General features: G+C 53.4%; 1 protein-coding gene across 4 annotated transcripts in view; it reads right to left on the reverse strand.

The window, feature by feature from the left end:
* Nucleotides 1-6,432: 6,432 nt before the first annotated feature.
* Nucleotides 6,433-26,818, reverse strand: part of TUBGCP2 (tubulin gamma complex associated protein 2) — a 29,786-nt gene continuing 9,400 nt past the window's right edge. For all 4 annotated transcript variants that reach the window (XM_049854709.1, XM_049854710.1, XM_049854712.1 and 1 more), the window contains exons 6-19: nt 23,078-23,237; nt 21,920-22,127; nt 21,418-21,617; nt 20,877-21,066; nt 19,420-19,565; nt 18,317-18,497; nt 16,489-16,669; nt 11,950-12,122; nt 11,667-11,795; nt 10,330-10,450; nt 9,218-9,361; nt 8,255-8,383; nt 7,390-7,553; nt 6,433-6,786 (exon numbers count right to left, since the gene is read on the reverse strand). In XM_049854709.1, the coding sequence (XP_049710666.1) occupies nt 6,651-6,786; nt 7,390-7,553; nt 8,255-8,383; nt 9,218-9,361; nt 10,330-10,450; nt 11,667-11,795; nt 11,950-12,122; nt 16,489-16,669; nt 18,317-18,497; nt 19,420-19,565; nt 20,877-21,066; nt 21,418-21,617; nt 21,920-22,127; nt 23,078-23,237 (2,262 nt within the window). In that variant the 3' untranslated portion in view covers nt 6,433-6,650. The remainder of the gene's footprint in view (nt 6,787-7,389; nt 7,554-8,254; nt 8,384-9,217; nt 9,362-10,329; nt 10,451-11,666; nt 11,796-11,949; nt 12,123-16,488; nt 16,670-18,316; nt 18,498-19,419; nt 19,566-20,876; nt 21,067-21,417; nt 21,618-21,919; nt 22,128-23,077; nt 23,238-26,818) is intronic.

The following is a 26,818-nucleotide window of genomic DNA, read 5'->3' on the forward strand; positions in this document are numbered from 1 at the left end:
CAGCTAGCCCCCCTCCTCCCACCGTGTGTCTGCCCTCCCTGCCCCAGAGGGTGCCCCCAGAGCCAGAGCCTGCTGTCCTGCCCCTCCACATGGCCCTGCCTCCCTGAGCACCCACCACCAGGGCAGCCCAAGCAGGAGAAGGTGTGCAGGTCCACCAGCCTGGCACAGACCCTCACCAGGGCTTTGGAGTCCCTCAGCTCAACTCTGCTCCTGGAGGGACCGGTGAGGTGGCAGGTATGAGGGTCCCACAGATGGAAGTCTGGCCTCAGAGCGGCTGCCTTCCACCACAGCCCCCTCTGCTGCACTGGATTCCCGGGGGGAATCGAGAAAGAGTGAGCTGGGTGGGGAGGGGGCATTGGGTGGGGAGAGGCTGTATGTGTGTGTGTCTGTGGGTACGAGAATGTATTGGCATTCATGTGTACACACGTGTGTGTAGGTGCAGGTAGTGAGCGGGGGGGGCAGCAGGTGCTAAGGGACTGCCAGAGGTCAAAGTTCAAGGGGCAGTGGTAGAAATGGTGCTTGGACTTAGGGCTTTGATGAGGGAGTGAAGGATCCTGACACGTTTTTGACTCAAGGACACTGACCTATTTATTTTCCCAAACTCATGGGCATAAAAAGCAAAGGCAGGAGGGGCAACCTCTGCTACCCAGGAGGCCTGTGTCCCCAGCAGGGGGAGCGGTGAGCATGGTGGGGCAGCCCAGGCCAGGGTGAGGAGGGGGACAGCTCTTCTGGCCCGGAGGGTAAGGTTGGCACTGGGATCGCACACTGGCTTCTGTCCCCAAGTTTACAATGTGACCTTGTTATAAAGCGATTCTGTGTAAACCAGAAGTCCCCTGGCAACTTTATCACTCATCCTTAGTTGCATGTTGTATGTTCAAAGGCATCTTGTCTCTGAACACATCCCTGTGTGTGTGCAAAACTAGAGGCAAAAAAAGAAACAGCAGCTGCAAATAGGACTGCTCCTTGGGAAGCTGAAGATGAAGCCAACCTAATGGGCTCATGGTTAAAGCTGGTTCCCTGGCCGTCAGGTTGTGATGGTTAAGACTGTGTGTCAGCTTGGCTGGGCCATGATTCTCAATGTTTGTATGTGATCACGCCCATGATTGAATCTGCTGTGAGTAGCTAATCGGTTGAAAAGGAGTTTCCTTGGAGGTGTGGCCTGCATCTGAATATAAGCAGACATTCTGGCTTTTTTACTCATCCTGGATCCTGTGGCTGCCTCCTGTTTGTCTGATCTCTGGCTGTTGGGACTCGAACTTCTCTGCAGACCTTGGGATTTATTGATCTTCACAGCCTGAAAGCAGGAGCCCTGCTCTCCGACTTGCAGATCTTGGGTTCGCCAGCCCCTGCGGCTACGTTAATCGAGAAAAGCCTCTACCTTGATCCATGGATTTGGGATGTTCCAGGCTCTACAGTTGTGTGAGCCATTTACTTGGTATAAATCTCTTTATATATTTATACACTTTACTGGTTTTGCTTTTCTAGAGAACCCAGCTTAAGACATTTGGTACTGAGAGAGGTTCTAGAGAAAATTGTAAGGATGAGTGTTCTAAATTTGTCCTCAAGTCTGGTTACTCTTAAAGATGCTGATGACTCTGCTTCCAGCAGTAAAGAGGACACTGCTAATCCATGGCATGAGGTGCCGATACATATACACAAAATATCACCACCAGTATCTCAGATATTGATGAAAGGTGAGGCTCTGGGCGAACACGTGTGTGATATCTTTCTACAGTTTTGTCAGAATGACAAGTATAAGGAAGCTGGTTGGTTGGTCCTACTTTCACCAGAAGAACTGGTCAAAGAAAGAGATGCGCTCAGGGCTTCAGAGTCAAAGCTCAAGTCCTGCATAAATGACCTCAAAGTTTCCACTAGTGCTTTGAAAGAAGGCCTTATTTCTTGTGGTAACAGCTGATATTGCTGAAAATCAAACCCAGAGTCTTACTCTAAGAGTGGATGAATTACAACACCAGCTCAATTGCCAATCTAGAAAGGTGTCTGAAGTTAAAGTAAGGGCATTGATTGGGAAGAAATGGGATCCTGAAACTTGGGATGGGGACATATGGGCAGATAATCAGAAAGCTGGTGACACTGAGCCCCTAAATTCTTTTGAATCACTCCTGACAGCAGAACCACTCGCATCTGAGATTACTTCACGTTTGTCTGCTAAACCATCCTGCCCAGAAAAACCATTAGCCCCTCCACTCCCATCTAAGGAGATTAGACCTAGCCCAGCAGCCTCTAAAGAGGCCATGCCTGAGTCATTGCCTGGGGCATCACCTGAGGCAGAATGCTGAATGTTCTCAAAACAATTCCACACTACCAATTCTGGCTTCTAGACCTGTACCTAGACTTAAGTCCCAGAAAGCCCCCAAAGGTGAAGTACAAAGTGTGACCCAGGAGAAGGTATGCTACACTCCAAAAGAGCTGCTTGACTTTTCTAATATGTACAAACAGAAACCAGGGGAGTATGTGTGGGAATGGCTATTAAGGGTGTCAGATAATGGTGCAAGGAACATAAAGATGGATCAGACTGAGTTTACTGATAGGGGCTAAGCACAGATTCTTTATTCAATGTTTTAGCTCAAGAAGTTAGGAAAGGATCTAATAGTTTATTTGGTCGGGTTGCTGAAGGACGCATTACACGGTGGCCTACACTAAACAAAGTTGAAATACCAGACCTGCCTTGGTATACTATAGAAGAAGGTATCCAAAGGCTTAGGGAAACTGGCATGCTAGAGTGGATTTATCAGGTTAGACCCACAGACCTACACATGGAATGCCCAGAGGACACACCTTTTGCCACGGCTGTGAGGAACAATTTTGTGAAGGTAGCCCCAGCATCCTTGAAGACTGCTGTGATTTTTATGTAAATCAGATTTGACAGTGGGAACTGCCCTAACTGAATTAAGACACCTAACAACAATGGGGATGACTGGACCCCGTGGTAGTAGGGGCCAAGAGGCTGCACTCACTCAACAAAGACAAGGTGGGCATGGTTACAGTAATGGACAGCAGAGTCAAAGCAGTAATCAGAATAGTCTGACTGGTATAGACTTACAGTGTTGGCTTCTTGGTCATGGTGCTTCTAAGAGTGGAATACATAGAAAATTTACTAAGTATGTACTTCATCTGTACAAATGGATGAATTCTAGGTCAGGTAAATAGCAGTCTAACTCAAATCATCAGAATAGAGTCATGGTTCCTCAATCAATTCCCAGATTTGAGCAAGTTTAAAGACCCATAACCCCTTGAATGAAGGGGAGGCCGGGTCCCCTTGAGGAAGGACTCCAATACACTGTGAAAAATTTTTACTGTTAATCTTTCTCCCAGCCTTCCCCAAAGGATCTATGGCCTTTTACCAGAGCGACAGTTCATTGGGGAAAAAGAAATAATCAGACTTTTCGGGGATTACTGGATACTGGCTCTGAACTGACGCTAATTCCAGGAGACCCAAAACGTCACTGTGGCCCACCAGTCAGAGTAGGGGCATATGGAGGTCAGGTTATTAATGGAGTCTTAGCTCATGTCCATCTCACAGTAGGTCCAGTGGGTCCCCGAACCCATCCTGTAATGATTTCCTGAGTTGCAGAATGTATGATTGGAATAGATATACTCAGCAACCAGCAGAACCCCCACATTGGATCCCTGACAAATGGAGTAAGGGCTATTATGGTAGAAAAAGCCAAGTGGAAGCCATTAGAACTGCCTCTACTTAGGACAAGAGTAAACCAAAAGCAATACCACATTCCTGGAGGGATTTCAGAGATTACTGCCACCATCAAGGACTTGAAGGATGTAGGGGTGATGATTTCCACTGCATCCCCATTCAATTCACCTATTTGGCCTGTGCAAAAAACAGATGGATCTTGGAGAATGACAGTAGATTATCAAAAACTTAACCAGGTGGTAACTCCAATGGCAGCTGCTGATCCAGATGTAGTTTCGTTGCTTGAGCAAATTAATCCATCTCCTGGTGCCTGGTGTGCAGCCATTGATCTGGATAATGTCTTTTTCTCCATACCTGTTTCCAAGGACCATCAGAAGCAATTTGCCTTCAACTGACAAGGCCAGCAACATGCCTTCACTTGCCTACCTCAGGGTTGCATCAACTCTCCAGCCCTATGTCATAATTTAGCCCTAAGGGACCTTGATCACTTTTCCCTTCCAGAAGGCATCACACTGATCCATTACACTGATAACATTATACTGATTGGACCTAGTAAGGAAGAAGTGTCAATGACTCTGGACTCACTGGTAAAACATTTGTGTGCTAGAGGGTGGTAAATTAATCCCACAAAAGTTAAGGCACCTTCCACCTCTGTGACATTTCTAGGGATTTAGCGGTGTGGGGCATGTTGACATTCCTTCTAACGTGAAGGATAAGTTATTGCATCTGGCTGGTCCCACAACTAAAAAGGAGGCACAACATCTAGTGGGCCTCTTTTGATTTATTCCTCATTTGGGTGTGCTACTCCAGCCTATTTATCAAGTGACTTGAAAAGCTGCTAGTTTTGAGCAGGGCCCAGAATAAGAGAAGGCTCTGCAACAAGTTGAGGCTGCTGTGCAAGCCATTCTGCCACTTGGGCCATATGATCCAGCTGATCCAATGGTGCTTGAAGTGTCTGCAGCAGATAGAGGTGCTGTTTGGAGCCTTTGGCAGGCCCCTATTTGTGAATCACAGCACAGACCCTTAGGATTTTGGAGCACAGCCCTGCCCTCCTCTGAAAATAACTACTCTCCTTTTGAGAAACAGCTTTTGGCTTGTTACTGGGCCTTAGTAGAGACTGAACGCTTAACCATGGGACACAGTTGTACACGTGTTAGTTCTATCATGTTAAATGCAAGTATGACTTTCAAATTGTTTTTATTCAGAGATTATGGTTTAAGGAGATGTGCACATGTGCTAAGTTGACAAGGGGTGGACTGTGATGGTTAAGATTGTGTGTCAACTTGGCTGGGCCATGATTCTCAATGTTTATATGTGATCACTCCCATGATTGAATCTGCTGTCAATAACGAATCAGCTGAAAAGGAGTTTCCTTGGAGGTGTGGACTGCATCCAAATATAAGCAGATGTTCTGGCTTTTTTGCTCACTCTGGATCCTGTGGCTGCCTGTTTGTCTGGCCTTTGGCTGTTGGGACTTGAGCTACCAGGTTCTCTGCAGACCTTGGGATTCGTCGATCTTCACAGCCTGAGAGCAAGAGCCATGCTCTCCGACCTGCAGATCTTGGGTTCACCAGCCCCTGTGGCTACGTGAATCGAGAGAAACCTCTATCCTGATCCAGTGACTTGGGATGTTCCAGCCTCTACAATTGCGTGAGCCATTTCATATGTATTTATACGCTTTACTGGCTTTCCTTCTCTAGAGAACTCAGCCTAAGACGGGTCATGGTTGACAGAGTCCCAACAGCACAAGGGGCCCCAGGCCCAGGGAACACTCAAACTGGTCTCCCTAACTTGGCCCCTCCCTTCCCCATGCTTGGCTGCTCTGGCCACCCACCTCATTGGCCACCTACAAACCCTGGAGGTGTCACGGGAACGGCCACGTTTATAGGTCCTAGGAGTCCTGGACACAGGGACATGGGGACTGTGGACATAGGCATGGGGACACAGAGACACAGGGCCTGTGAAACAGGTGTGGGGATGCAGGGTCACAAGGTCTGGGGACACAGGAACATGGAGACTGGGGACAGAGGGTCACGCGGGCTGGTGATACAGGGACACAGGGTCATGGGAATGGACGTTGAGGGGATATAGAGACTGGGGGGATATGTGGTTTCTGGCCTACGGGCAGGCAGGAGGCCTGAACTGAGGGCACAGTGGGTTCCTCTGTTCAAAGGGCCAGACACTTGCAAAACACCTCAGTGCTGTGGCAACTTGGGTGGCCCACTTAGACTGAGAACTAGAAGAGGAAGTAGTTTGTGGCTTTAGAACCAAGCCCCGTATCTACAGGGGTGCCCCTCCTAAGGGCAGTCAAAGTGGTTGTGAGCCACCATACCCCGTCTCTGGTGTGGATCCCCCTCTGTAGGGCGACCCAGGCCGCACTGTGGTCCTCATTCTCCCCTCACCTGCTCATGGGGTCCCTCTGAAGAAGGGCAGAGGGTCTTGGCCATGCCCTGCTGGTTCTCGGCTGGGCCACTTGTGGCCACCAGCAACCTCTCACATCCGAGACTGACCACAAGTAACTCACTTCCTCCTGCTCATCCAAGCAACCGTCAGTCTCCACAATTGACTACCTGGAATGGCCAGAGGACATCCAGACAATTGGCTGGAGATTCAGAACCACACACAGGCCTGTGCTGCCCCCTAGTGCCTGGCAGACTCCAGGCCAACTCTCAGTGAGCCCCTTCCTCCCCATCAGTCAACGCCTGTTTCTGGGATGTGGGTGTCAGGACTGCACCCCCACACACACCGCCCTGCGGTACATCTGACTTGTTTTCTCAAGGCTGCATGTTTTCACTTTCTGTTTATTTCAAGCAAAAACAAAACAGGGCAAGACAGCTCTTTAAAAGCAAACAGACGAGCAACAGATCGACACATCCACAGACACCCACCCTGCTGTGCATGCTGGCTGGCTGACGCAGGAGCTCCCCTACGCCCAGGAGGGACCCAAGAAGGCACGACGCATGGCTGCTCTGCATGGGGCTCACTGGGCAGCTACCGCGATCCTGGGCACGGCTGCCGGGGGCCCCCGCGGGGCAGACACGTGGTGAGCCGCCTTCTGGCTCCTCTCTGCAGAAAGGCGCTCCAGGCGCTCCGTGTAGAAGCCGTTGAAATCCAGCCTGTATGTGTGTGTGGTTGAGGGGCAAGTCAAGCTCCTCCTGGAGGATGGGGACTCCATGGCTGAGGAGCCCCCCACCTCTGTAGGCGGGTACTTCGGAGAGTGGATACAGCATCAGCAGCGTGGCCACCCTGGACAACCCATTCCCACGACTCCAGGGTCAGTGCTCATCCCCAACCCCTACCCTGTCCCCAGCCAAGCATGGCTCCATTTCCCAGGTGATCAGGACGAAGACAAGTGGTACATGTCCACAGAGCAGAACTGAGATCTCTAAGGAGACAAGGCTCAAGCAGAAATGTATACCCCCTGCCCCGATGCTCAAGTAGGCACATGACATCTGAACTGAGAGGGGGCTGCAGGTGGTTCTGTGTGGACGAACAACTGCAGACCGCAGTGAGGACCGCCCAGACGCCTGCAGCCATGCATGCCACGGTGAGTGTGTCCTGCCCTTCCCTTTAGTTCCGGCTGGGAAACGGTGGCTCTGTGCTGCTTGCTCGTCAAGACCACTCCCCATGCTCCAGCCAGAGCCAGGGCCACCCGGAGTGCCCCCTTGGCCCAGTCCATGGGTGCTGGACCCCAACCCCCTCCCCTATCCCTCACCCACCTGGAGATGACACTGGCCATGCTGTGCTCACAGTCACTGGTGCTGTAGATGCTCAGGCGGGCCAGGAGATCAAGGAGGTGGGCCGAGAAGTTCTTGTCAAACTTGTTGATGGTGGCCTCAAAGCCAGATGTCACCTGTGGCGCATCCATGTGCTCAGCCAGGTGCTGAGGGAGGAGCAGAGGGCTGCCTGAGCCAGAGCCTGAGCTCGTCCTGCGGATTAGGGTGCCCTAATCCGCACCTCCCAGCCAGCGTTCACCATCCTCCTCCTCTCTGCTTCGTCAGTCAGCTGAGAAACAGACTCCTGATATTTTCATGGGGTAAGAGGCTGATGGGTGTTACGAAAGCTCTTGAAGCTGTACCCCCCTGCAGACATGTACACAGCAGGGCCTGCCCCACAGGCTACATGAGAGTCTGAGGCCAGGGTCACAGCACCAGTCTCGGCTCTCGTCAGCTGGGTGGTGACCATCCACTCTTCAAACTCACCCTCGTCTCCTCCTGGCCCTGGTTACCAGTAGGAGCGATGCAGCCTCCTCATCCCACCCATGCTCCTGAGCTCCCTCCTCCCAGCTTTGCCACCACTCTCAGCTCCAGCATGAGGGCACCCCACCTGTGCCCAGGCCCTCTCCTGAGTGCATCCAGCTCCACCAGGCGCCTACTGTACAGGAAGCCACAGACTCGTGGCTAGTGTGCAGCAGAACTGAGGTGGGACCTCGGTGTCCTGCCTAGGACCTAATTTGGGCCATCATCTTTATAAACCACAGACAGAACAGCAGTGTGGTAGAAGTGTGTCTTTACTCACTGCAGCCCTAGCACCACTGCCCATCTGACTGGACAAGAGGGCCCAGGATGGCAGATGGACACGCACCTTCTTGGCAAGCTTCTTCCGGGCACTCTCTTCAGCCCGCTCAGCCTCCGTGGGCGGCCCCAACATGGTCCCGTGTTCTAATGTCAGGCGGCCCAGCTCACTGTCCAGCTTCATGCTCTGAGTGAATCTCTGGGGGGGTAGGGGGAAAACATGAGAAATGCTTCGTTGGTGACAACACACCAACTGCAGAAATGACTGGGACGATTGAGGCATGTCCCATGCACGTGTGGATGACCTCAGTGATCACAGGCACACAGACAACCACTTAGGAAGACCGTAATAGGTCCAATCAGGCTGAGCTGGGCTGACAGAACTTCCGTGTCTATCTTTCACACGCTCTGTGTGACCTAATTTTTCTAAAAGCATCGTTTCTGTTCATGGTGTCCCTGTTCAAGGAGCTGATATGCTCCAGCATGTGAAGAATCTGTTCCAACTCTCCCCTCCCGAGCCTACGCCCTGCCCTAATTGTAACCCACACAACCCCTTCCCTAGCAGCGCTGCAGGAGCTCTCACCCTCCTCCCCAGACTCTGCCAACTCAGGCCCCCCAACGCCTTCTCTGACTCTTCCTAACACCAACGTCACCCCTTTCTGTACCGTGGTTTTTGGTCAAACACTTATGACAGATGCCAAACAAATATATATACATAACTGAATAAATCAAGTTCTGACAATGAGACCGTGAGGGTGTTCAGGAATAGGTCCAGGGCCCAAGAGACAGGGGGCCAGGACCAGGGATGGAAACTCTGTAGTCGAGCAGTGGGCTGGGTAGGGCAGCAGGAAGGACCCAGGGGAAGGAGGGTGGGTTAGGCTGGCACCCCCCTCCCCATGTACCTGCATACAGTAGGTAAAAGGTGAGTTAGGGGCGGCAGGTCAGTACACGTCCCCAGCCCCACGCACCTGCACGTAGTAGATGAAGGAGGGGTGGGCTGGGACGGCGGGTGGGCACTTCCTGCCCTGTGTACCTGCATGCAGTTGGTGAACATGACACACACGGACATGAGCTTGGAGAAGGCTTTGAGCAGCTCGGGGGTGGTCAGCATGCAGTCCTTGAGGCAGTTGTCCAGAAAGCTGGTGTGATGACCCAGGACATCATCAATGTTGGAGGCCTGTGGGGAGGGGCCGTGAGCTGAGCCGCCCCAGGTGCCGGATCTCTGGGAATTTCACACGAGTGGGCCTTGGCTTGGCTTTGTACACGTCTTCTGTGCTTCACCTCGTTAAATGATCCTGTGGTCTTTCAGGAGAAACTTCACAACACCACAAGCCCTAAACCAAACTCACTGTCGCTGAGTCGATTCCAACTCAGAGCGACCCTGGAGGACAGAGCACAACTGCCCCATATGGCTTCCAAGGCTATAATACAAAAGCAAACTGTCGTATCTTTCTCCTGGGGAGCAGCTAGTGGGTTCGAACCACCAACCTTTCAGTTAGCAGCTGAGCATTTAAACACTGCGCCCCCTGGGCTCCTCCTGTAACTCCAGTTAAAAAAACTAAAGCTAGGGCCGTTGCTAAAGGCCCATCTGTAGCTCTCAGAAGAGAAAGCTGAAAAGAATGGTGCTACCTGCAATTTTGGCTTCTGGAACTTGATGGCAAGTTCTGGCTGATGGGTGCCCCGGGTGGGCCCAGAATGTGCTAGGACAAGAGCACTAGGCCACATGGAGCCCAGAGCTCTCCCTCAGAAAAGACTCCAGAAGGTGCCGTGATGCTTAAAGCGTAATTCCTGCGCAGCAAGGGGAGCCAAGAAGAAGTCGCTCACTTTGTCTATTTCTTACACACGCACGCGCGCAAACACACGCTTAATGGCATTTGGAAACACATCCACTCCCTGTTCCCATGCACAAGGCTTTGATTTCTTTTCCTGTGATGTCCAGAGAGGACGTCACCATTGTCACCACCTCATCCCCGACTCCTCCAGGGGTGCCCGTGACCTCTCCGACAGGGAAGGAAGCGGGCAAGGTTCTGAGAGCCAGCTCACAGTGGTCCCTTCCTGACACCCAGCCCTGCAGACCTGTTTTATAAACGCACCTGGCTGACACGAAGCCTTTTGTATCTTATGACACATTAAGTCAGGACTCACGGATTTCAGGTTTTTCTCCAGAATGTGCCACGTTGGTTCCATCACTTCAAACATCATGTAGTACTGGATGTTCTGGACGAAGTTAAGCATCCGCTGCCGCAGAGTGAAGGCACCCGCAAACCTGAGGGCACACGGGCAGTCAAGGGGCACAGAGGTGGTGTGCTGGGCTCGGCATGCTTCCTAGACGCTGCCCGCCTGCACCAGGTCAGTGAGGGATCGACAGTCACAACTGGAAACACCGTTTCCTCCAAGCATACCAGACCTTCCAGATGCTCACCCTGGGACCAGCAATGAGGATGCATATGCCCCTCCAGGCCAAGAGCTAGCCTGAGCCATAGGCATGGAGAGCTGCCCCTCTCGTGTTCCCACAGCTCTGGGCCATTAGGTGCATGTTCGGCGAACACGACTCACCTCACCTTGCATCCCCACAGCCTGCAAGGGAGGCGCTAACTAGCGAGACTGCAGACGTGAAAAGAGACCTCAGCGGCTCACTCCGACAGGCCAGAGACCTAGTGAGCAGCCCACCCGGGAATTATCCTCCCACAGAGATGCCTGGTTTTGTGCTTTCTTCCCATGAGTTCTTAGAGTTTGGAGTCAACCTGCTCCGCAAGCGAAGCTCCATGCCAGACCTCCAGGTCTGACGGCAGAGACACCGCGGTGCTCCCCGTGCCCCAGGACCCTACGTCTGATGGAAGGCGCCTCCCTGCTCCCCGTGCCCCAGGACCCTACGTCTGATGGAGGGCGCCTCACCGCTCCCCGTACCCCAGGACCCTACGTCTGATGGAGGGCGCCTCCCCGCTCCCCGTGCCCCAGGACCCTACGTCTGATGGAGGGCGCCTCCCCGCTCCCCGTGCCCCAGGACCCTACGTCTGATGGAGGGCGCCTCCCCGCTCCCTGTGCCCCAGGACCCTACGTCTGATGGAGGGCGCCTCCCCGCTCCCCGTGCCCCAGGACCCTACGTCTGATGGAGGGCGCCTCCCCGCTCCCCGTGCCCCAGGACCCTACGTCTGATGGAGGGCGCCTCACTGCTCCCCGTGCCCCAGGACCCTACGTCTGATGGAAGGCGCCTCACTGCTCCCCGTGCCCCAGGACCCTACGTCTGATGGAAGGCGCCTCACTGCTCCCCATGCCCCAGGAACGACAGCGTAGACACCTCACTGCTCCCCACGCCTGTGACATGGGCTGTCCTGGAAAAGGCACGTTCTGTACACAGACCCATCCCCGTGTGGCCTGAGGGACAGGCTGTGCTGTCACTGCGTGGAAGTGGACATGTGCGGACACTCTCGAGTCCCTCCCAGAGGGGCAGAGTGGGGACCCCACATCAAGAAGGGACGCACCACTTGGCCGAGTGGAGGGCGTGCTGCTTGGCAGTCTTGTTGCTGATCCAGACGCTGCAGAGCTGCCGCTCCACGTGCTTGCAGTAGAACATGTGCCGGAAGAGCATCTGATAGCGGGTCAGTGCCTTCCTGCAGGAAGGGCACAGCACTCAGGGGACGTGCACCTACCCTCGGGGTGCAAGCACAAGTGACAGGCAGCTCTGCTCCTGAGTCCCCAGGGCACTGACACACACGGAGAGCCTGCAGCCAGCCCTGGGGAGGGGTGGGAGAGGGAGGCACTCACCTGTTGATGATCAGTGACAGGGGCCACTTGACGACGTAGTCGAAGGAGAAGGCCTCCAGGCCGCTCAGCGTGAGCTCTGTGGGCTCAGCACTCACCAGCGCCTTCTCCTGCTTGGTCTCAATGGCCAGGACACGCAAGAGCTGGGTGATGAGGTCGTGGGGCATCAGATCGATCTGGGGAGAGGACATGACAGCGTCGCCTTTATGGGAGAAAGCCAAGACTCACGTCTTGACCCCAGCCTGGCCCTGACCTTGGACCCTAAGCTAGAAAGACAAATCCAGGCCCGGTACGAGTTTTTCTAAATACTGATTTCTAGATGTTGCAGACTAACTTAGGAAATCCAAACGTCCACTGAATCCTAACCCAAAACCTAAACTCTTCCCATTAAAGTGGAAGACAGAAATACTGATGAATTTTCCTTTTAAAATGCTGCTGCTGTGTAGTCTTTTACAAAGACAAAGTCAGATCAATTCGAGCCCCTTACAATAAGCACCACAAACAAGGCTGGAAGATCAAGCATGTTTGGGAAAAAATGTGATAGTTACTACTGCCCACAACGTTAATCGACTCAAAGGTTAGGTGCCAACCATGTGTCAGGGATGGTGTGACACACCACAAACCGATAAAGACACAGCACGCAAAAAATAAGGAGCAAGAAGCAGTTTCTGAACAGATAAAAACACTTGCTTCACCCAACATGAACACCAAAGTTCCCATGGCTGCGTGTCCCACTCATTAGGGTGAGGCTGGGCAGGCCTGGCGGGCGAGGGGGGCCTCTTGGACAGTCCAGCGAGATCTACCAAGCTGTACAATGGCCAAGCGTTCTGAGGCGATAATTTCGCCTGTATGATTTAACCTGTAAAAACACTCCCACAGCACAGAAGGTAACTGTTAATTCCCACTGCAGCACTTTTTGCAATCCTAAAGAAACGGAGGCACCCAGAGATTTTCACAGAATGTCACTGAACAGGTTTTGGTGCATCCCAACTATGAGGGAGATGTGCAAAGGTGCTCACAGTGCATCCCGAGACCGGTTCACCACTACGAGGGAGATGTGCAAAGATGCTCACAGTGCGCCCCAAGACCGGTTCACAACTACAAGGGAGATGTGCAAAGATGCTCACAGTGCGTCCTGAGACTGGTTCACAACTACGAGGGAGATGTGCAAAGATGCTCACGGTGCGTCCCGAGACTAGTTCACAACTACGAGGGAGATGTGCAAAGATGCTCACGGTGCGTCCCGAGACCGGTTCACAACTCGAGGGAGATGTGCAAAGACTCTCACGGTGCGTCCCGAGACCGGTTCACAACTACGAGGGAGATGTGCAAAGACGCTCACGGTGCGTCCCGAGACTAGTTCACAACTACGAGGGAGATGTGCAAAGATGCTCACGGTGCGTCCCGAGACCGGTTCACAACTCGAGGGAGACGTGCAAAGACGCTCACGGTGCGTCCCGAGACTGGTTCACAACCACGAGGGAGACGTGCAAAGATGCTCACAGTGCGTCCCGGGACTGGTTCACAACTACGAGGGAGATGTGCAAAGATGCTCACAGTGCGTCCCGGGACTGGTTCACAACTACGAGGGAGATGTGCAAAGATGCTCACAGTGCGTCCCGGGACTGGTTCACAACTACGAGGGAGATGTGCAAAGATGCTCACAGTGCGTCCCGAGACCGGTTCACAACTACGAGGGAGATGTGCAAAGATGCTCACAGTGCGTCCCGGGACTGGTTCACAACTACGAGGGAGATGTGCAAAGATGCTCACAGTGCGTCCCGAGACCGGTTCACCACTACGAGGGAGATGTGCAAAGATGCTCACGGTGCGTCCCGAGACTGGTTCACAACCACGAGGGAGACGTGCAAAGATGCTCACGGCGCGTCCCGAGATCGGTTCACAACTACGAGGGAGATGTGCAAAGATGCTCACAGTGCGTCCTGAGACCGGTTCACGAGACGACTCAACTGAAGCAAGTGGCTACTGTCTCGTGAAGGGTCCTGACCACCCACTAACCACTCAACTCCCCCTATACTCACCCCCCCAAAACAAAACACAAAACACCCCAAAAACAAACGATCTCCTGCAAGGGTGGTGCTACGGCTCAGGGGTTGACTGCTGCACATTGGTCAAGGCACTTTCAGGCCCCAAGAGCAGAGAGAGTCCAGACTTCCCCATACTTGGACAGTCGGAGGAGTTTAAAAAAGTCACTTGACAGGAGACCCTCTGAAGTAAACTCTTAGGCTAGCGCAGCACCTGCACCCATAATACACCACTTGACGATGCGCAAGACTGTGAACGGATACCCATGTGAGTACCCCATACGAGCAAAGAGCCTGCAACAGGGCCCAGAGGTCCCCACTGCACCCTGAGGAGCCAGGTAGGCTGGCAGCTAGCAGAGCTGGCGCAACTCACCTTCCCATCCTCAGAGGGTGGGGCACGGCAGCAGGGACAGCCACAGGACAGCAGGGGAGGCTTTACAGCCAGTGAGCTGCCATCTAACCGGCCTGAGCACACAGTCTCAGAGGGCACCCAAGGGCAGGCACCTCAGCAACATAACAGAACGAGAAACAGCGGTACTGGACCAGGACCCATGGAACGAAAGCACCACATCGAGCAGTACCTGGGGGAGATGCGACAGTTCTTTACAGGGGAGCCCCAACTAACAAGCGAGGATGGAGGGTATGAGGCAGAGACCCCACAGCACGCAGGCCAGTACTGGGTGGGACCCACGAAAAGGCTCGTGAGGGGCTTCGCAGCATCTGAGGAGTGACAGCACCCATGACATTTTATGCAGTCCCCTCAGGACAAAGGGGGAACCACAAGGGAAGGAGGCAGCAGGCAGATACCAACTGACCAGTGACACGCTTTGGTGACAGGCATCCTGACACAACCCAAAAAGGGGCCAGGCGCATCGCCCTCGTGACATCAGAGAGTAGACACGGGATGCCCACCAACACAGGATGCTGAGAGCTACAACAGACACAGGGAAACTGGGGGCTGCCCCAGATGTGGGGCCACCACAGACACGGGGACACTGGGACCACCCCAGACATGACGTCTCCGGAGATATGGGGACACTGGGGACTGTCCCAGATGCGGTGCCACTGGAAGACACCACAGACACCTGGAGACCAGGAGCCATCCCAGACATGGGGAGATGAGGTGCCACCACAGACAAGGGGAGACTGGGGGCCATCGCAGATGCAGGGACACCAGGGCCCGTGACAGCAAATGCTTTGTGGGGGCCTGGAACAGGGACAGCCTCATGGAAATCTGGCCCGTGTCATGTGTCACGTGAATCCAGCTTGTATCAGTGCTGATCTCGCAGTTTGACGCCTGTGCTTTGACGCTGTAAGACTTCAACTTTATGGAGAGCCGGATGAAGGACAGAGAGACTCTGAACTGGTTCTACAACTTTCCTGTAAACCTAAAGTTATCTCAAAATAAAAAACTCCTTAAAGCGTCTTTATACAACCAGATCGCTGAACGGGGGAGGGGGCAGGCGGGTTATTTGCATAATTCTCAGGCACGATTTATATTTTACAAGTTTTCTAATGTAGTCACGTAGCCACTCAAGACTTTTTTGAATTCACAGCCTACCAGTAAAATTTAAAGCACCCCAGTAATCTGGTGGCGCAATGGTTAAGTGCTTGGCTGCTAACTGAAAGGTCAGCGGTTCAAATTCACCAGCCACTCTGTCGGAGAAGGACGTAGCAGTCTGCTTCCATTGAGATTACAGCCTCAGAAGCCCTATGGGGCAGTTCTACTCTGTCCTGTAGGGTTGCTAGGAGTTAGAATCGATTTGACAGCAGTGAGTTTTATTTTTTGGTAGCACAGGAGTAGGTACTCATGGATCACACACATGCACTACACCAGGCTGATACTGTCACATACAGAACACGCAAAAGCATGGAAAAAAAGCACCCCTAACCCTCAAGATCACTCTGAGGACGCTGCCTACAACTCTGCCTCACACAGCCACCACCTCCGGCGCCCTGCCCAAAGCTGCCACAGCCTGGGGCGCCCGCACTGTCCTGGCCATTACCAAGAGCCACTCCTACTCCTGTTTCCGTGAGCTGGCTCCATGTCTGCTGTTCCTATAGGCCTCTCTTGGCAGTCACCTACGTCTCTGCAGATCCCAACACCCCTATAATTCCTATAGGCCTCTTGGTGGTCGCCCACATCTCTGCAGATCCCACCCCCCCATAATTCCTACAGGCCTCTCTCGGCAGTCACCTACATCTCTGCAGAACCCAACCCCCCCCCCATAATTCCTACAGGCCTCTCTCGGCAGTCGCCCACGTCTCTGCAGATCCCATCCCCCCACAATTCCTACAGGCCTCTCTCGGCAGTCACCTACATCTCTGCAGAACCCAACCCCCCCCATAATTCCTACAGGCCTCTCTCGGCAGTCGCCCACGTCTCTGCAGATCCCACCACCCTCAATTCTTACAGGCCTCTCTCAGTGCCCCAAGTCTCTGTAGGTCCCCCCTGAAATTCCCACAGGACCCTCTCTTGGTACCCCTCCACGCCCACCTTCAGGTCATCCTTGAAAGGGTCCGTGTTGGCGGTGCTCATGCGCAAGGCCAGCTCCAGCAGGGCCTCCAGGCGGGGGGGCGTGATGTCGTCCACTGGCTTCTTCAGCTCCTCCTCAGTCAGGTCCATGAAGTGCACAAAGAAGTCCCCCTGGTCCATCAGGAAGTAGCGCTTGATGGACCTGGCCGGCACAGGCGGGTGAAGAGAGGGGAACCTCAAGAGGCCGTCTAACACAGCGGAGCAGTGTGGCTCACGGGGAAATGAGGGCAACTTTGGGAAGAGTCTCCTGCAGGTGAGGCCCACCATGAAGACCAACGTCTGCGGACAGGTGGGCCCTGCGGAAGTGCTCAGGGTGTCACAGCACACAGTGCTCATGCAGCAGTGAGAGCTCACACACAGCAAATTACAGAAGGCAATGGAAGACAGCAGCCACAAGCAGTGCTTGGAGGCAAGGAACTCAGACTACTCCCCACTCTGTCCAGGCTGTGATACGAGGAGGTGCTGACAAGGAGGGGTGAGAGGACTCTGGACCAATTGCACAGGTAGGGGTGGGGGCTGGTGGTGGGCTCCGTGTCACCTTGGACAAGGTGGCCTTGGGGGCAGATACTGCGACCTCCCAGGCTCCCCTGCAGGTGCTGGCACCCCAGAAACATGAGGTAACAGTAACGATGTGGCAGGCCGATGACTGGGCAAAATCCTGTGCAACGCTGCAAGCAGATGTGTGAAAAGACCCATGCAACGTGCTGGGAGGGCAGTGTGCAAGAACTGTGCAACGTGGTGGGAGGGCAGTGTGCAAGAACTGTGCAACGTGGTGGGAGGGCAGTGTGCAAGAACTGTGCAACGTGGTGGGAGGGCAGTGTGCAAGAACTGTGCAACGTGGTGGGAGGATGAGTGTGCAAAGACCTATGCAATTAGGTGGGAGGACGGGTGTAAAAAAACTGTGCAACGTGGTGGGAGGACAAGTGTGCGGAGCTCCATGCAATGTGGTGGGAGAGCAAGTGCGCAGAGTCCCGTGTAACGTGGTGGGAGAATAAGTGTACAGAGTCCTGTGTAACGTGGTAGGAGGGCGAGCGCGCAGAGTCCCATGTAGCTTTGTGGGCGGAGGAGCACGCAGAGGCCCGTGTAGCGTGGCGGGAGGACGAGTGCGCAGAGTCTGTGTAACGTGGTGGGAGGATGTGTGCGCAGAGTCCCGTGTAACGTGGTGGGAGGATGTGTGCGCAGAGTCCCGTAAAACACAGTGGGAGCGCAAGTGTGCAGAGTCCCATGTAACGTGGTGGGAGGATGTGTGCACAGAGTCCTGTGTAATGTGGTGGAAGAACGACTGTGCAGAGTCCCGTGTAACATGGTGGATCTGTGTGCAGAGTCCCGTGTAATGTGGTGGGAAGACAAGTGTGCAGAGTCCCATGTAATGCGGTGGATGTGTGCACAGAGTCCCGTGTGATGTGGTGGGAGGGTGTGCGCAGAGTCCCGTGTAACGTGGTGGGAGGATGTGTGTGCAGAGTCCCGTGTAACGTGGTGGGAGGATGTGTGTGCAGAGTCCTGTGCAATGTGGTGGGACAATGTGTGTGCAGAGTCCCGTGTAACATGGTGCAAGGATGCGTGCGCAGAGTCCCGTGTAATGTGGTGGGAGGGCGAGTGTGCAGAGTCCCACGGAATGTGGCAATATTCCCATTTTTAAAAAGATAAACAACCCTCGAAGCGACCTCCCCACCTCCCTCGGAAGTTTTGCAGACAATATACGCTGCACTGAAGATCACTGCCCGCTCATTTACAGGTGGACTAAACTCAGTAAAAAAAAAAAAAAACAACTCAGTACGTATTCCCAAACCTCAGATGGGCAACGAGCTCCTTCTCTTGCATCAGGAAATCCAGGAGGACTTTGCTGGCATAGTTAAAGGCCTTCTCTATCTGTTCCACGTATGCCCGCTCCTTCAACGTGTAGGTGATCTCCTTGGCTACTGGGCAAGTGACATCGTGGCCACACTCCCGGACTACATTCAGGTATTTTCCTGGAGAAGGGGAAGGGAGGCATATTAAAGTTTGTACTGTGCCTATAATAAGTCTCAGGCCTGAAACCTCAGTATCTTCGTCCAAAGCTAGCTATCAGCAGGCACAGAACAGATGGCACAAGAACGGGGCGGGAACTCACTTTATCCAGGGGAAGACACGTCTCCCTTGAAAGCAGTGGCTAGTGGCCTTACAAAAGCCTGGGAACAGGGCTACTCTGAAGAGCTGTGACTTGCTGTGGCTCTTTATTTCTGAATTTTTCTAACTAAGATCACAGAAAAAAATTCAAAAAGGACATACAAGAACCAGAATCTAAATCCTTCCCCAGACCTTCCAGGGACAGTTGAATTTTGAGACCTGAAATGTTGCGTCCTTGGCAACGTGTGTGCGGGTAACTCCCTGGAAGTGTGCTGGGCCTGCAAGTGTTCTAAACCAGGCCCTGAGCTGGGTGGCACAACTTGAGCGCTGTGTGCTGTGGCCAGGGAGGCAGAGCCCTAACCATCTGTCCTGGGTGGGAGGGAGCTTTAGAGATTAAAACAGGAGTAAGGACAGAAGAAAGGGCAGATGTTCAACTGCCTCCTGGGTCAGAGCTAAGTGATTCACCTCAAACAGCGGAATCATGTGGACACTGAGCCTTTTCACTGACAACCCCGAGGCCTGGCTCTACTGCTGCCTGGGCTCTGCCATGTGACAGCTCTGGGCCACGGTCCCCTGCAGGAGCTTGTGCTATGGCAATGGCCATAGCCATAGGGCACAGGGATGACGGACTCCATGCTGGTGGCCTGACACGTATGCTCTGGGAAGGTGAGACCCACAGTGACCCTGTAGGCTGGGCCTGTGTCCTAGACACAGATGCAGAATGGCCCCCTCCCACTCCAGGGCTCTTGGCTCTCAGAGTCAGTCGAGGGTCCCACTGCAGCCCACCTGTGCTGAGGATCTTGTCCGCCATCTTCTGCAGGAAAGATGGAATGTGCGGCTGCACAACGGTGTACCGCTGGTCCCAGTACTTGTCATTGTAGTCCTCCTGGATCTTCTCCTTCCGCAGCTCATGCTCCTCCACCATGAACTCACTGCTGGAACATAGACCGCGCTCAGACACGGTCTGCTGCACGCCATCGGCCAGGTCAGGCTGTGCGAACCATCGGCCAGGTCAGAGGGCACTCAGACACAGCCTCCTGTGCACCATCGGCCAGGTCAGGGGGCACTCAGACACAGCCTCCTGCGCACCATCGGCCAGGTCAGAGGGCACTCAGACACAGCCTCCTGCGCACCATCGGCCAGGTCAGAGGGCACTCAGACACAGCCTGCTGCGCACCATCGGCCGGGTCAGAGGGCACTCAGACACAGCCTGCTGCGCACCATCGGCCGGGTCAGAGGGCACTCAGACACAGCCTCCTGCGCACCATCGGCCGGGTCAGAGGGCACTCAGACACAGCCTCCTGCGCACCATCGGCCGGGTCAGAGGGCACTCAGACACAGCCTGCTGCGCACCATCGGCCAGGTCAGAGGGCACTCAGACACAGCCTGCTGCACACCATCAGCCGGGTCAGGCTGCTGGTGCACTTCCTGGAGGGCCCAGGCTTGAATGGAGGGGCAGTCGGAGCAGGAGGCCTGCTTGCCTATGCCAGCGTGAAGGAGACAGAGCACGGGTTAGGGCAACACACTCTGAGATGACCCACGAAGACCAAGTGTGTCTCCTCTGTGAGTAAGCTATCTTAAAATCACCACTGCAAAACTCGTGTCCAGCCTAGGCTCAGAGATCCAGCTCTCTTTAAACTTAGCATTTCCTCCGTGATGGACGTAGGTACCTAAACCACACGCGCACAATGTGTGTCATCACCCACGCTCACGGTGGCATAACACGTGCTGCCACCTCAGAAACTGGCTGTGTTCACACCACATTTCAGCACTGCCAATACTCCAACCCCCTCTCACACCTACCATGGCTCTGAAACCACCTTCCCTACTAGGCCTGCTGCACTAGATTTTGTTATCCAATTCATTAGTAAACAACCACGTTATTTCTTTGCCATAACCTTTTAAAAACAGATATTCTCTCACATAAGTATCTCAACAAAACAGGATTTCCCAAGAGTGGGGAGTTTAACTTCACGCCCTTGGCTACGTCATGCTGAGGGCGTGCCCAGGTTTCCGCGGGCCGGGAAGGATGTCCACGAAAGGACGGGGTGAGCAGCCCAGCGTGAGACTGACTTCCTTCGTGCCGAGAATGCAGCGGCTGGAGAGCAGCAGAGCACACTCGCTCCCTTCCTCATTGCCAGGCAGCCGGCTGGTGTGGCATCTGCCATGGCTGCCTGAGGAGAGCCCAGAGCGGGGCTGCTGCTGAGGGTCTCCCCACAGCCTGTGCCTCTGGGGGTGCCGACCTGTATGGGTCATCGATGATCCCCCGGTAGATCCACTTCTCCAAGATCTCAAAGTAGGGCACGCTGGCAGCCTTGGTCAGGTACAGACACAGCTCCTGGGCCTGGCTGTCCCCTGTGTAGTTGAAGCTCCTGTCGTGGAGGAGGCTGAGGGTCGAGCCCCCCAGACACTCGCCTTTATCCACTGATGTAGCTGCGGGGGGAAAAAGGGAGCTGCTCACCCCGATGAAGGAGGCACGAGCGCCCTCCTTGATGAACCTTGGCCCTTGTGCTGGGACAAGCAGCTTATTTAGCTTATAAAGGGCAGCGACCGCAGCTCCCCTCCCACAAATACACGTGTTGTGAAGTGACGGGGGCTCTGCCTTCATATCTGGTGTCCAGAAACAACAAACCTAGAGCCACAGCCAGGGCCAGAGTCAGAACTGCTCCCTCCCCTCCCCATGATGATACTCTGAGCTCCTCTATCGTGACTGCTAACACCCCGCCTCCAGGACGGCCTGTAGGCTCCTGTGGGCCCACCGTGCCCATGATGGTTGCGTGGTACCGAGCGAAGCCAGGATGTCCACAGTGCGCATGGTCGGCTGGATGTAGAACCAGAGCTTCTGCAGCGACAGCAAGCCCTGCCTCTGTAGCAGCTCCAGCTGCGTGATGAGGATCAGATACTCCTTCACTAGGGTGCGCATTGCAGCTGCCAGGGCATGGTTCACCTGCCCGTACTCAAAGGACGACTTCTCTTCAATGAACCTGCAAGGAGGGAGGCACTAAGCACCCTGAAGAAGGGCCACCTTCCTTCTCAGATGAAAGACCAGATAATCCACGCCCCGCCCCCACATGGTGAACAACTCGCTCGACCTCCTGTTCTGAAAGGACCTGGGGTGGGGCACATGGGCCAGGGTGGGGCCACAGGCTCTACACTTCCCTGGGCTTCAAGGCCATGTTAGGAGTGAGGCTGGGCCATAACCAGAGAAGGAGCTTGACCCCTGAAGTCACAGGCATCCTCTGGGTCTGACAGTTGAGTCCAGGCAGTCCTGGTGTGTGATACCCACCTGGTCACAGTGGAGTAGCTGGTGGCCACCGGGAGGATTCTGTTCACCAGCTCCTTGACAGAGAGGTCCAGGTTGGGGTCCACGAGGAAGGTGCGGTTCTGTCGGCCCGTGAGGGGCTGTGCAGTGATGTACCTGCCATCCACACCAGCCAGCACGTAGAGCAGGTCCTCCACAATGGCCGATTCCTGGGTGGTCAAGGGCAGGGCGCCTGGCCGGGGGTGGCAGTACAGAGTCTGTGAGCAGCCAGTGTCCCCCGCTCCACCCAGCTGACCCCTTTGACCCTTCTACTATCCTTGTCCATCTGGTTAGAGTCACGCTCCCACTTTCCCCTCCTTGCAGCTGCCCCAGATGTTCATGGATACAAAAAACAAGTTGGTGTATTTAGCCTTGATGGACCCCAGGGGGTACTGAGGGCTGAGATTCCAACCCCCCAGGAAAGGTGTGCCTGCTCCAGGAGCCACTGGCCACCAGTGCAACCAGATGAGATGTGACCACATATCAGAGCACTGACAGCAGGCTGGGTCCTTTTGAGGCAAAAAAAGGAAAATCTTTTAGGTTACGATAAACTCTCAGCTTTTTAAAAGATAAAATCAGCAATTTAAAACGCACTGCCAGTGTAAGTGGTACTACAGCGCTTAAAATTAAAATTTGGTAAGTCTGCTTTACTATGGGACGAAAAAAAGGTTCTCTCCAGATATCACTCTGGAGAGAAACTACGTAATGTCCATCACCCACACACATAGGGCCGCAACAGGCATGGCCTGCTTCCTTGTGGCCACCTGCGGGCCTCAAAGACAGTGTGGGCCGGGCCACCTGGCTCTTGCTGGGACACCTTGCCAGGGGAGAAGAGCCACACGTGAGAGTAGGAAGACAGCACCGCCAGGAGAAAAGCAGCTCTAGGCGAAGCGGCTGTGGCGAAATCGTCCTGCATCCAGCCTCATAGCTGCACCAGCCTTGTGTGGAGCCCAGGGTCAGCCCCAGGATCAGGCCTGGAGTCGGCACCAGAACTGGAGGTTGGCAGCTTGGGAACTGTTACTGTTACCGCAAGATACTGGGACCTGAGCACGTGTGAGCTGGTAAACCCTGCATCACAACCTAGGTCCCGATCATGACAGGCAAACATGTCAGGAAATGCCGCACCATCAGTACCTTACGTACCTATGGGGAGGGCCGCATCTGCGCCCACCCCCGAGTTGCTCAGAAAGTCCCCGGTCAGCGCAGGTCGCTCATACACCCACGCTGGGAACACAGGGAGCTGCTGGCCTGAGTTCTTCTTATTCTGTTTGTCTCGAAGCATCTTTCTTTTAAGTTCCAGAGACTAGCAAGGGCGTTTTAAAGAACAAAGAGATACACTTTCAGTAGAAAAACTGAAGAAACACATGTCTTTAACAAAAAAGCTGATCATCTAACACAGGTAAGGGCTCAGGAAACCTGTGCAAAACTGAAATAATGGTTTGTGAGCCACCACCAGGCCAGGTCCTAGGGTAGAACATTGACCCCTAGTTCAGGATGACCCGCCAGTCCACGGGGACCTGCCCTGCATGTCAGGGAGCCATTGGTTCAGAGGACTTACCCCTCATCTCACAGGGCCCTCAGTTCAGGGGACCTGCCCTTCATGGCAGGGGGCCATCAGTTCAGGGGACCCATCCCTCATCTTGGGGTCCTTGGTTCAGGGGATCCACCCTTAATGTCGGGGGGGAAGGGGTCTCATCTCAGGGGGTCCCAGTCCAGGAGCCTCCTCGTGACTCGCAAGCACTGGCCCTGCCATGCCCCAGGAAGGGTGTCCCAGGTTAGGCCTGGCTCTCAGGAGCACTCTTTGTGTGACCTCCATCACTCTCTCCTGGCAATGACCATATCTGTGCCCTGGGACTCACAGTGTGAACAGGCCACAGCAACACTGGTGCATTCTCAGGCTGACAGGAAGAGGGACGTGGCCGCCCAGGGCCTATCAGAGTGAGGACAGCTCTGCAAGACCACACCAGGAAGGCTCTGCTCCCAGTACCTACAGCATAGAGCTGCAGTACTCGCATGGGACCAGCCATCGGGTGTTATCAGGCTGGAGCAGCCCAACTCTCAGCAGCACTGACTCAGGAGGTCAGCGCAAGGGCACAGGGCTCGGTCTCTGGGGTGGGCAGCTCAGGTGTAAACTCCCATCTCCACACTTTAGAGGGGCCTCAGTTTCCTCATCTGTCATGCAGGGGTAGAGGTGGTACCAGCCCCTCAGTGTGTGAGGATTAAACAAGATGTGTACCTAGGGGCTCGCCACAGTGTCTGGCATGTGGGAAGTGCTGACAGGTGGCAGCTATTACTGTCATTACTGGTGCATGGTGCCACTACTGGGAGCCTAGGCCTCTGCTCTCAATACACTCATGGCTAAGCTAGTAAAATTTATAGGAAGTGAGATTTGAGGCAGGACTTAAAGGACACAAAGGTGATAATCTGGCAGCTCTGAACAGAAAGACCTATGGGATAAGAGTTAACCAAAAGACCAAGGGATTATGTGAAATACCTATGACAGGTAAAGGAACAGGCGCCAAAGTTTACTCGTGGTTGCCCGTGATGGGAGGGAGGGGGAGAGGGGCCGTCATTGTTTAGGATGCAGTGAGCATCTGTTAACGGTGATGGGAAATTTAGCAACAGACACTGGTGATGGCCATACAACATGATTAACGTAACTGATGCCACTAAATTATACACGTAAGAAATGCTTAAACAGCTAATCAAAAAAAAAAAAAAAAAAACTGTGGAAGACATGAAATCTAAAGCAGAAAAAAGCAAATACAGAAGAAAGAAACAATCTAGAGAAGATTATCTACAAAGCACACTCTTGAAAAAACAAACTGTCAAAAACTAATAGAAAAGAGGCAGGGCCAAGATGGCAAAGCAGTCAGATGCTTCCAGTGATCTCTCTTACAACAAAGACCGGAGAAAACGATTATATATATGGCAAGCTAGGAGCCCTGAACATCAAAGGCACAGTAAGGAAATCAGACCAAGTGGCAGGGGGAGGGAGAGACAGTTCAGAAACAGTGAGGAGCTGTTGGACCTGACTTGCAAGGAACCCTGGCGCGACCGTGGCAGGGCTGGCGGTAGTGTTTGGGACATGGGTTCCTCAGAGAGAGACCGTGAGCTGCACAGTCTACTCATGCCTCCGGAACAAGAGAAGAACAGTGCTCTAGACAAAAGCTAAGAACTTGCACCTGATTTACTGCACGCCCAGTCCCCAAGCCGACTTCAGTGGCTGTCGATTTCCCTGGGCCTGAGATAGGTCCTTCTGCGTGCCCTGAGCCATTCTCCCAGCCTTGGAGGAGGAATAAATCAACAATTGGGGGAAAAGATAACCTGCCGGCTCCCCTAAGCTGGGAACTCAGGGCAAAAGTGGCTCTTGTCCAGGCAGAAACGGTCTGTGGACCCTGAATACCTTTTATCCCTGCATGGGCCTGTGGGGGCCAATTTCAGGAGAACAGGCCCTTGTTGGCAGACCTCAAGTGTTTCAGCTGTGCGGTGGAGAGGTGGGTGTTTGATGTCTGACACCGCTTTGCCTATTAAACAGGGTCCTCACCTACGCACATCAGGGGCCTAAAGACGTGGCTCCACTCAGGTCACCCAGCCACCCACACCTGGGGTCCAAGGATAACTGGTATCTCCCAGTCCTTACAACCAAAAGCACTGGGTGCCCATGGTCCATCTGCAGAACCCACCCACCTGTGTGCTCTAGGGAACAGGGACGCACTTTCCTAACAGACATTCGGGGGACAGTTGTCAGCCCCCTGCCTTGTTCAGAGCGTAACCCCCTGTTGCAACCAGATACCTGTACCTACACCAACCATCCCTGCCCCTCTAAGACTGTAGAACAGTGCCTGTACCGGACATCTGAGCTGAATCCATACAAGAAGGGTGAATGGACTCCTAGGCTCGTATACCTGGTAACAGCTCTAGCCATCTGGTGACAGGACATCAGAGCTTCAAAGGTACAAATAATCAAGCTAGCTCACTCAAGTTTAGGCCCATCAAAACAAAACAAAGCAAAAAGCCAGGATATAGTAAGCAAACATAAATTAATACAGTAACTTATAGGTGACTCAGAGACAAGTCAATAACAAACCACATAAATAAGCAAAACGTGATCGCTTCAACAAGCTCTCAGAACAAAGGATCTAGGAACGTTCCAGATGAAGGTGCCTTCTTGGAATTACCAGATGCAGAATACAAAAGATTAATATACAGAACTCTACTCAAGACATCAAGACGGAGATCAGGAGGGAGATCAGGCAAAACGCAGAAAAAGCCTAGGAACACACAGATAAAGCAGCCAAAGAAATTAAAAAGGTTATTCAAGAACATAACGAAAAATTTTACAGGCTACAAGGATCCACAAAGAGACAGCAATCAGAAATACAGAAGATTAACAACAAAATTTCAGATCAGACAATTCAATAGAAAGTCAGAGGAACAGAATTGAGGAAATGAAAGTCAAAATTAGTGAGACTGAAGATAGAACACTTGGCACCAATATATTTGAAGAAAAATCAAATAAAACAATTAAAAAAAATGAAGAAACCCTAAGAATCATGTGGGACTCTATCAAGGGAAATAACCTACGAGTGATTGGAGTACCAGAACAGGGAGGGAGAACAAAAAATACAGGGAGAAATTTTGAAGATTTGTTGGCAGAAAACTTCCCTGATATCATGAAAGACGAGAAGATACCTATCCAAGATGCTCATCAAACTCCACATAAGGTAGATCCCAAAAGAAAGTCACCAAGACACATTATAATCAAACCTGGCAAAGCCAAAGACAGAGAATTTTAAGAGCAGCTAGGGATAAGCAAAAAGTCACCTACAAAGGACAGACAATAAGAATAAGCTTGGACTACTCGACAGAAACCATGCAGGC

This window comes from Elephas maximus, chromosome 16, assembly GCF_024166365.1.
Source record: "Elephas maximus indicus isolate mEleMax1 chromosome 16, mEleMax1 primary haplotype, whole genome shotgun sequence".
Lineage (NCBI taxonomy): Eukaryota > Metazoa > Chordata > Mammalia > Proboscidea > Elephantidae > Elephas > Elephas maximus.